Here is an 11,715-nt window from a genome sequence, read left to right on the forward strand (position 1 = left end):
CTCTTACTCTTATATCCTCTGCTATGCTTTAGCCTTCAATTCCATTATTAGGTGGCTTCCAAAATAGTGAACAAATATGAAATATAGTGCAGTATGGGAGCACTGTTAGTTTGAAGGGACAGGAAAATATTGATTCTAATGAATCATTTTCAAATCCTCATAAAACAATTTTATATACAATAACTACAAAATTAAGAGTATCTAAACTGTGGGAATAAAAGAAAGTAAAAGTGGAAAAACACAATAAGTCACCATAAATGTGTACAATAAAAAATAAAATGTAGCTGAGTATAATGGTAGGTGCCTAAATCCCAGCTACTAGAGAAGCTGAGGCAGGAGAATTGCATGTTTGAGGGCCCACGGCAATCTAATGAGAATTTCTCAAAATAAAAAAAGGCCTGGGGATATAGCTCAGTAGTAGAGTGAGGTGCTGGGTTCAGTCCCCAGTACCGTAAACACAATAATAATACAGTTTCTTGTAGTCACTAAAAAATTTTAAAGCTAAAGTAAAAATTAGCAAACTCTGTTGGAGGAAGCTCTGAAGGTCAGGGATGAGAGCTGGGAATGAAGGTTGGAAATAAATGAAAAGGGCTGACAGCTTTATAGCCATGCAAAGGGGAGGTGATGGCGGGGAATGGGAGAATTTCTGGCTTTCTCTTTTTCCTTCTTCCTTTGTCTTTTATCCTCCTTTCAGAGGACACGGTTTTTCCTTCCCTCTTGCCAGTGATGGCTCCAGCAGTGGTGTCAAAAGTCCTGTCATGCCCTGGGTAGGGATATTAATATCCCTTCCCTCACTCTCACTCCCTCTGCTTGCCCACTGCAGGTCTCTTCCTCTGCCACCTGGTACTGGCCTGAGAGGGAGAGGACTGGGGCTTTATAAAATGCTTCAAAGGGAAGTGATCTCAGCAGTAGAGACTGTTTGATGAAGCCTGAAGTGGAGAGGGAAATAGGAAGGAAAAGGATAGGGAGCAAGGCAGGAAGGGGTGTGCAGGGTTTTCATCTGTGTGAAGCACATGAGAAAAAGGAAGGTTTAAGTCAAGGCCTGCCTGTATGGGAAATTTCAGAAATAATATTTTGAGAATGTGGGTAGCATTTAAATTAATTTGAGAAACAAATATTCATTTGATTAAATCATTTAACAATATTAGATTATACCTGTGACAATCACTACCAGAATGACCTATCTTTGTCTAATTTACTTTAACAGGATCTTATCGAAATGGTTTATTCAGCTGCTGAAGAATCACCTTTGATGAATGCTTTCTTGACCCAAGAAAATTGTCAGGTTGAATTGGTAAATATATGGATAGTTTTGGGGATATTCTTAAAAACTTTGTTCCTAAATATTTAATATTCAATCTAAAATTTGTTTTTTAGGGCTGTCATGTTACTTTCTAAATTTATAATTAAATTCATCATTTAAGCAGAGATGTATCAGTTCTTTTGTTTTCTTAATTTATTTTGAAATGTCAAATAATTATATGAGATTTTTACCAAAGATTTTAAAATATTAAGAAATCACTGTTGTAAGCTTTTCTAATTAGCATCTCTAGAGAAACCATGCTGTCTGTATTAGGGATACAGACTAGGGCATTTAAAATTTTATTTTATTTACAAAATAGTGAGGGAATTTTTTTTCCTTAACATATGGCTCAAGCTTGTATCAGACTTCTGGAAATCAGAAAATGGTTTGCTCATCAGACCACATGTTGATAGCAAAATGAGAAGTAAAATCTAACTCACCGACTCCCTATGCACTGCCTTGTATCTCTGGTCCTTGTCCCAGAATACAGAAAGCATTTTTAAAAAATAAATTCTTTTCTTGTTTTCTTTTTTCTTTTTTTTTTTTTAGATATACATGACAAGTGAGTACAGAAAGCATTTTGAATTGTAAGGAATTTCAGCAAAAATTCTTTAGTAAACGATATCAAAACACCTATTAGTACCTGGTGTTAACTGGCTTTAAAATAAGTTATCTTTATAATAAGTTCTAAGACTATTAGATTTTTTTTCAGACATGAAAAATAGACTGAATTCTCTAGATAATCTAGGACAGAAGAAATAACTTGAACTTTTTACCTGAAACATCCAAACAGCTGAGCCAGAAGTGAACTGATTCTTTTTTTTTTTTAAAGTTGTAGTTGATACAATGCCTTTATTTTAATTTTTTGAGGTGCTGAGGATCCAACCCAATGCTTCCCATGTGTGAGGCGAGTGCTCTAGCACTGAGCCACGTTCTCAGCCCTGAGCTGATTCACTTTTGCCACCCTCTTTGCTCCCATTGACAGTTTATTTTCATACATGGTCAAGCAAACCACACCACAGCACAAGTTCAGCTGTTTTAATAATCCACTGGGCTTTCCCCACAATAGATTCAGTTGTAGGATGTCAGATAGATCAAATGGACAAGCGCTAGCAAAATACACACACGATGCTGAGCCTTTTTCTGGTTATTTGGGCCTTATAGGTGAAGCTACAGTTTCATGGATTTTAACAAAACTTTTTACATTTCAGAAATAGCATTTATATATTTAACAATAAACACGAGTATAGGTAAACTAATTTACCCAAGGACAGACCAGAAGGGAATAAACATGAATCATACCTAGAGAGATTTCAACAACTCCTTAGAAAAAAAGTGACTATATTTTTAAAATCAGTCTCACTGGGATACAAGGTAGGATACAGGACAGGCAGGACCATGCTGCATAGCTGGTGGGAATGGGGACTCAGCAGTTTCTGGGGGCACTCAGCAGTTTCTGGACGGACTCAAAAGGGTCCCTTTAGCCTTAAATGATTTAAAATTTTGAAAAATGTAATCTTATTTCTTTTCTTGTAAACTTCATGATAGTTTTGTTTCTGTTATTGTTGGAGTTAATCATAACCTAATTTTTTCCATTTTTTTTAACATCTGAACCCCATCCTTAATTATTTTTCCAAACCCTCTGACAATATAATAAAACCCATTTTAGTATATATATATAAAATATATATTAATTGATCCAACAGATTCTTTTTTTTTTCTCTTGAAGATAACCTCTCTGAGCTCATTGTCTGCTTGTTCTAATCCAAACCAATTGCTCTCTAGGTCGGCTGCACAGCTTTTATTTCTTTATCATAAATATGGGAATTTCCAGAATATTCTTGAACTTTCTGAAATCATCTTGGAGTCCATGAAATTGAAAGTACTTTGAAAATTTATTTGATCTGCAGATTTATAGGAAGCTAGACAAATAGCAAACAGTGTGATAACAGTGAACAGGTAGTGTGTGGCATGGTCAGAGCTAGTGCAGGAAAAATGATAAAGTAGGTCAGATCTGTGCCACTTTTCTTCCCCCAACCCTTGGTAGGCCTGCTCTTTTATCAGATTCATCAACACATTTCCTATGATAATTTCCATTCTCAGAAGCTCATAAGGTGTTTATTGGAAGGGTAAAATTTTACAATTTAAAATATTGAGGTATTTCAGAAAGTGGTTAAGTTTTAAAGACTGAAAAAAATGAACCTATTCAGATAATATGGCAGGCAGTTGCTTGACCTTTTTGGACAAGACACGCTCAAAATTGACAAGGTTTCTAACCCAATTGTCATAAACTACTAAACAACAGTTATTTTTAGAGCTCCAGAATCACCAGGGAAATTCAAATAAAGGTCTTTACAAGGCAGTTTTTCTAGAGCTTTAAGTTTATTCTTGTCAACTGAGTTCAGTTTGACTAGAAATAGGATAGTCCCAGCAGAAAGCAATGTCTTGGCTAACTTTACTTTTCAAAGCACCTAAGGGCACAATGCTCTGGGAGCATTATCCAGACAGAATGCAGAATCTCCTACTTTAGATTTCCTTATCAGAAGACAATCTGGAGAGCAAAGTTATAATCCTGCAAGGCTCATCTATATTTGTGTTAGTCTTATTCTCTCCATTATCATAAGCTCTTTATTTGGCAGAACTTGGTGTTATATTTCCCATAGCAGTGAACGCTATGCTTGACCAATAGTTAACATTGAGTAAAATTTGCTTAAGTGAAATATTTCTCAATCATTCATACAGGAGTCATTGGAGAATGAACAAAACACTGAAGCAGAGAAATGGAATAGAAGATTACTTCAGATGTTAAATAGTTTGCGGGTGAGATGGTCAAGTTTGGCAACTGTTTTCATTTTTATATGTAGTCCTGATTCAGTAACTATAAGCCCAGCTAATAATTCAATTATTATGGAAGAAGAAGAGAATGGATATTAAAGGACAACTAGCAGTTGCTACTACAAAGACTGTACAAAAATTAGTTCACAATGAAGCTTCAAGTGTAATTGTATTTCTTTTCTTGTAAATGTTATGGTTTGTTGTTGTGATTGTTGTTGTTTGGGTTATTACCTCATGTTTTCCATTTATTTACTGTTCATATACCCATACTTAATTACCTTTCCAAACTCTGTGACAATATAATAAAACTCCTTTTAGTATATGTATATCTCAAATTATTAATTGATGTGTCAGTTCCATTTTTCCCCCTAAAAATAACCTTCTTAGAGCTCATCATCCTCTTGTTCTGATTCAAGCTAGTTGCTCTTAAGGTTTGCTCCATAGCTTTTATCCTGGGACATTCCTTTATCTTAAACACAGGAATTTCTTTGTTCCTTTTTAGTTCCTCTATTTCTTGGTGCTTGATCATCTTTTATCCTAAATGTTTTGGTAATTAACATCCTCTCATAATTTCCTAAGATAACAGTGTGTAGGAAATTTGACCTCACAAGACTGAAAATTTCTTTGTTTTACCTTGAACTTAATTTGTTGTTTCTGGATATAAGTTGGAAATAATTTCTCTCAGATGCTGAAAGCTTTGTAACATGGATTCTTGTGTTATTGAAAAGTCAGACTCTGCCTTGGTTGGTGATCCTTTGTAGGTGAACTTTATTTTCTCTCTGGAAGTTTTTAGATAAGTTTTTAGATAAGTTTCAATTTATGTGTCTTTTCTTTATCCTTAGTGTTCTGAAATTTAATGGTGATGTGCTTTTTTTTTTTTTTTTAATGTTAAGTTCACTGTGTTGACCATGAATGGGTTCTTTTAATCAAAAATTCCATGTTCTTGAGCTCTAGGATTTTTTCCCCCTTGGACTTTCTCCTTTTTGTTTATTTGTTTTCTTTTCTTGGAGGGCTTATGGATCTGATAGTGGATCTCCTAAATTGATCCTTTAATTTTTTTGTTTTGTTTTGTTTTGTTTTTGGTACTAAGGATTGAACCCAGGGATGCTTAACCACCAAGCCACATCCCTAGCCCTTTTGAATATTGTATTTAGAGACTGGGTCTCGCTGAGTTGTTAAGTGCCTCACTAAATTGCTGAGGCTGGCTTTGAACTTGTGATCCTCCTGCCTAAGCTTCCCAAGCCACTGGGATTACAGGCATGTGCCACTGTGTCTAGCTGATACTTTAATTTTTTAAAAAATATTTTTTAGTTGTTAACGGACCTTTATTTTACTTATTTATATGTGGTGCTGAGAATTGAACCCAGAGCCTTCAAACATGCTAGGCAAGTGCTCTACCACTGTGCTACAACCCCAGCCCCTATCCTTTAATCTTTAAAACATATTTTATCTCCTATATTAACTTCCCTTGGCTTTGAACCTTTTCACTCTCTGGAAGATTTCCTCAACTTTGTGTTCTAGTCCTTACAAAATTTTTATTTCTGCTTTCAACTTTTTGTTTTCCAGGAGTTTTTTTAAGGTTATTAACTATGATTTTATAGATTCCTAATCTTTGATTTAATTATTTATCCGGTTTTTAAGATAAAAATCTTTATTGAGGTATGATTAACATCAGTATACAGTTAGATAAGTTTCAATTTATGTGTAAATCTGTGAAACCATCACATTCAGGATGACATTAATGTATCTAAAACCCCCAAAGTTTCCTTGTCCCTTGACAGCCCCCACCCCATCACTTGCACTGACCCTGCATCTCCAAGCCACCACTGATCTTTCTCCACTATCAGCCTAACTGCTTTTAATAAATGTGAAACACTTCTCTTCACTTCAGAGATTTCTGTTTTCTTTTGTCCCCTGCATCCTCTGTCCTTGGCTCTCTTAAATACATTCTTTTTTGCTTTAAATCTTTAAATCTGCTGCCTAGGAAATATAAGCATGATGCCAGTGGTTCAGGAACCAAAGGAAAGGGAGAGGCTGGTTGCTTTACTGTATAGATGTGGAGTGTCCCTTAATCTCCATGTTTGTGGTGTGATACTTCTCCTTGCCCATCCACAGTGCCAGGGTACCAAGACCAGAGCCTCAGTGGTTGGTACCTCCAGAAAGACACCTTCTTGCCTTCTGCTGTATGAGTAGTCATCTGGTTCTGTGAGGTTGAGGAGTGTCAGAATGTCTAACTCTCAAGGAATTCTGGTTTCAGTCTTCCCCTCACCTCCAGCTTTTAACATTCTCATGTCTCCAGTTCCTGGGTTTTCCCAAGGTCTGTGTCTTATGCTGGCCTGCCTTGGCTGGCTTTCCTCCTTGTTGACGCACGGGTTGCAACCTTCTCTACTCTGCTAAGTCAGTTATGTATTCCATTTCTGTGTCTTTATTTCTTTTGTCACTTTTTTATTCCTTCATTTTAGAGGGTTTCTTTAGGAACAGAAATAAGCAGATGTGTTAAATATTGAATATTTGACCCCTAAAGATTTTTCAAAAGAATTTTTGAAATTGAAAAAGTGGTTCCTGCTCCCTCCAGGTGAGGGGATGGCGGTGGGGGGCACCCAATCCACATCTTGTCTCTCAAGAGAGGAAATAAATGAAGACTGGGTTACCATCTCTGAAAGGTTGCTGACTCTAGGCTACATTTTCGGTTAAGATAAAAGCACAATAAGATATTTCATTTATTAATTTGTTAAGGATTATGAACTGGAAAAACATAATATTTCTAAAAGTATTTTATAATTATCCAAGGAATACAATACTCAGGGTTATCAGACAATATTTACTATACTCTTTCTAACTAAAAAAACTATGCTTCTCTAGGAATCTGATTCCAAGGCCTAGACTCTAAAAAAGGAGTTATCTTCATCCATAATTATATACTTTATTATACCTCAATTATTTCTAGTAGGTACATGGGTGCCATATGATGAATCCAATATCTTTTAAATCTGTAGGAATAAAACTGAAAGATGTTTACTTATTTATATAAAATGTACTTCTGTATTTACCACTTAAGTTGTATATTGTCTTCCCTGCCTCTTAGTACTTTTAGGAGAAGAAGAACCCTAATAGGCTGAGCATTTTCTTTGTATTTGAAGCCTCCCAAAGTTCTGTGGATATTTTTCTGCCTGAAAGTATAAACTATTTGCATTTTCCGTAGGAGGTATTTATGTTAGCATCAATGTTTTAAAAGACCTAACATTTGTATAACACATTACAAATTTACATAACATCCTTTATAAGATGTTTTTGTTGTTGTTGTTGTTGTTTTTTGCTTGTATTTTCTTGATGAACCAAACTGGTGCTGAGTAACCTATGGGATTTTTATAAATTTAGTAAAGAATTGTTTGTATTCTTCCATTTAAGGATATCATAGTTACTTATCTAAAATTTCAGTATCTTGTTGTTCATTTTGAATCCACAGCCTGCTTGACATCTGATGATTTTGTTTCCCTTTCCCTTCCTCCTTTCTAATCATTTTCCCAGGAATCCAACAAGATGGGAATGCAGTCCTTCAGTCTGATGAAACTCTGCAGAAATAGTGACCGAAAACGAACCGCTGCCAAGTTTTATAGCTTTCTTGTTCTAAAAAAACAGCAGGCTATTGAGCTGAACCAGAGTGCTCCCTATGCAGATATTATAGCTACAGTAGGACCAATGTTCCATAAGTTGTGAAGGAAATCAGAACATGCAGGTTTATGCCATCACTGGCATTTCCGCATTGATCGTTCAATTTAATGCAGAAGCCACTTGGAAACTGCTGAAGTTCTGACATCTCATAGGTCAGATGCCTATTTCTATTCCCTCTCTAGGATTCAGATCCTATTCCCTCTCTGTAAATTCAAAATAATCATAGACAGGATTGGAAAACTAGATGCTTACAGAAATACTTCATTATAACTATTTTTTTGAATGTAGAGCCTTTATCATTTCCTTGATTTGAATGTTGTATTTAGGCTACATTTAGAATTACATTTTTTTAAATACTATGTACTTTCAAGAAACATTCAAAGATGTTTTTTCAAATGATATTTTACATTGGATTATTTACATAACTTTTTGTGGGATTAATGAATAATTAATACTTTCTTATTTCTACACAGACAGTAATTTATTTAATTCTAATGCCTTGATATGACCTAATGCCATATTTTTAATATGACAACTTAACTGAAGAATTATAAAATTCATTTTTTGTTTTAAACTTCCTAAGTGATTTTTAGTCTACTTGTAGGTCATTTAACTTGTTATTTATTATTTAATTATTATTATAATTACCACTAATGTTTCAGCATAACTAAATCTGCTTTCTTTAAATTTTTTTAGTTGTTAATGGAACTTTATTTTATTCATTTATTTACATATGATGCTGAGAATCAAGCCCAGTGCCTCATACATATGAGGCAAGCATTGTACCACTGAGCCACAACACCAGGTCCTAAATCTGCTTTTTATGTTAAAAAAAAAAAAATCAACAGACACTTGTTCAACTGCAGGCATGTTGTCTGCAGCTAAAATTTGAGTAAAGATCACTAAAATAATTGTTCTTTAACTAAAGTTTGAGTTAGGAGATTTTGTTTTATGCCCTGTGAACTCCATAGTCACTGTAAGATGAAGCCTATAGTGCTCTTTAAAATATTGTATCTGGAATTATGCTACAAACAACTAAATTCTAAATAGTCTCTGAATGAATAAGTCATAAGGTACAAATATGAGGTACAAATGTCGAATTTGCTTTTATAATTTTTCTTTTATTTTTAAAATTAACATAGATTAATTTTATTTTTGGTGCACAGCTATGTAGATTTTTATAGATAGACAGACAGACAGATGGATCACAATCAGGAGAAAACAGTAGCATCACCCTAGAAGACTCCCTTGAATTCTCTCTTTGTATTTACACCCTTCCCACATTCTAATGTCTGGCAACCACTCTTCTGCATGACTACACTTTTGTTTCTTAGGTCCCGTCATACAAATCATATGGCATGTAACTTTTTGAGACTGATTTCTTTCATTCCACATCACATCTTTGAGATTCACCCAAGTTGGTACTGCATCTGTAGTTTGTCCCTTTTTATTGCTAACTATCATTCTGTTTGTCTGGATATGCCAGTTTATTTATGTGTTTGCCCATTAAAGGATATTTAACTTGTTCCCAGTTTTTATATTTATAAATAGAGCTACATATATCTGTGTACAATTTTTGTGTGAATATAAGTTTTGATTTCTCTCAGACTGGGACTGCAGTGTCAGGTGGTACATTTAACACTATAATACACTTCTTTTCCAGAGTGGAGGTACAATTTTGCATTCTCACTAGTAATGTATGAAAGTTCTAATTTACTTGTTATTTTGAGATAATTGTAGATTTGCATGCGATTTTAAGAAATAATACAGAGAGACTGTATACCAGTTTCTCCCATTGGTAACATCTTTAGTATAATATCACAACCTGGAATTTGACATTGCTATAATCCACCAACCTTATTCAGCTTTTACCAATTTTCCATGTACCCATTTGTATGTGTATTTAGTTCCATGCAATGTTTTCAGTGGGTAGCTTTGTATGAACACCATTATAATACAGAAGCAGAATAATTCTATCTCGAGGATCATTTATGCTGCCTTTTATTAGCTAGTTACCTCCCTCCCTTCTCTTATCCTTAGCCACTGGCTACCACTAAGCTGTACTTCATTGCTATAATTTTGTCAGTAATACAATGACTTTCCTGGGTTAACTTTATATCCAGGGACTTTGTTAAGCTTACAAATTAGTTCCAGGTGGTTTTGTTTGTTTTCGTGAAGTCTCTGATATTTTCTACACAGACAACCATTTTATCTACATAAAGGAACAGTTATATTTCTTCCTTTGCATTCTGTATGCCTTTTCTTTTTTTTTTTTTTACCCTGTACCACTGGCTAGAACACTTAATATGATGTTGGATAGGAATAGTGAGACTACTTTGCATTGTTCCCAGTCTTAGAAGATAAGTATTAATTATTTCACTGCAGAATATGATGTGAACTATATTTTTGTGTATAGTTTTTGTTTGTGTGTTTTTAGTGGGGAGTAATTTGAATCAATCAGATTGAGGATTGTATTAGTCTGCTTTCTATTGCTGTAACAATGATGCTGGGTACTTAAAAAGAAAAGAGGCATATTTAGCTCACAGCTTTAGAGGGTAGAGGTCCAAGATGAGGCAGTCATATCTGTTTGGCCTCTGGCGAGGGCCTCCTTAACTACATCACAGCATGGAGAATGGCATTATGGCTGGTGTATATGCCCGAAGGAGAGCTCATGTGGTCATCAGGAAGCAAGGGCAACCCAGCGTCCATACTTGCTCTTTTTAGAACAATTTGCTAGCTGCCTGAACTAGCCATGATCTGTGCTCACAGTAACTTAACCGCTGTCCATCTTTTAGAAGTTCTGTCGCCTCAGTACTGCCATGCTGAGGACTGACCTTCCAGCCCATGAACTTTTGGGAGGCATCTGAATCATAGCAAAGACATTCCTTTCTATTCCTAGGTTGCCGAGAGATTTTATTATGAGTGGATACTGAATTTTGTCCAGTGCTTTCCCTTATTAGTTAGTTGGATCATGAGGTTTTTTTTTTTTTTTTTTTCTTTTCTGGCTGTTAATATTGTAGTATACACTGATGGACTTCTAAATTTTTAACCCATTTTGTATTTCCCGAATAAACTCCACTGGTCATGGTGTACTCTTCATTTTATGTATGCTGTATTTGATTTGCTAATAAACTCTTAACAGCTTTATTTAGATATAACTCACATACCATAAAATCAACCCTTTTCAAGTATTCAATTCTGTGGTTTTTAGTATATTCACAGTGTTATGCAACTACAACCATTATTTTCTAATTTTAAAACACTTTCATCACCCCAATTAGAAACCTCATACTCATTAGTAATAACTACCAGTTCCCTTCTTCACCCTCCACAGGTCTTGGCAACCACTAATCCACTTTCTGTCTCTAAGAATTTGGCTATTTTATACATTTACATAAATGGAATCATACAATATTAACTTTCATGCATTGTACCTGGCTTCTTTCATTTTCAAGGTTTATCCATGTTGTAGGACATGCCTTTTTTGGGGCAGGGGGCAGGTTACCAGGGATTGAACTCAGGGGCACTCAACCACTGAGCCACATCCCCAGCCCTTTTTTGTATTTTACTTAGAGACAGGGTCTCACTGAGTTGCTTAGCGCCTTGCTTTTGCTGAGGCTGGCTTTGAACTTGCAATCCTCCTGTCTCAGCCTCCTGAGCTGCCGGGATCACAGGCATGTACTACCTCTTGGCCATACCTTTTACTTATTTCTTTTAGTGCCTAAATAATATTCCATTGGATGGGTATACCACATTTTATTTGTCCAGTCATCAGTTGATGGACATGTGGGTTGTTTTCATTTTTGACTATTATGAATTATGCTGCTATCAACATTAGTGCATACATTTTTGTGTATGTGTATTTTGATTTTTCTTGAGTATGTAGATAGTAGTATATATAAATG

At 35.1% G+C, this 11,715-nt stretch overlaps 1 protein-coding gene across 1 annotated transcript in view; it reads left to right on the plus strand.

Moving 5' to 3' along the window:
• Rad21l1 (RAD21 cohesin complex component like 1) overlaps positions 1-8,394 on the plus strand; it is a 28,934-nt gene extending 20,540 nt beyond the window's left edge. The window contains exons 11-13 of the mRNA XM_015486393.2: positions 1,208-1,294; positions 4,046-4,123; positions 7,667-8,394. Coding sequence (XP_015341879.1) covers positions 1,208-1,294; positions 4,046-4,123; positions 7,667-7,855 — 354 coding nt within the window. The 3' untranslated portion in view covers positions 7,856-8,394. The remainder of the gene's footprint in view (positions 1-1,207; positions 1,295-4,045; positions 4,124-7,666) is intronic.
• The last annotated feature ends 3,321 nt before the right edge of the window (positions 8,395-11,715 follow it).

The sequence above is a fragment of the Marmota marmota genome, unplaced genomic scaffold (genome assembly GCF_001458135.2).
Source record: "Marmota marmota marmota unplaced genomic scaffold, marMar, whole genome shotgun sequence".
NCBI classification, from domain to species: Eukaryota; Metazoa; Chordata; class Mammalia; order Rodentia; family Sciuridae; genus Marmota; species Marmota marmota.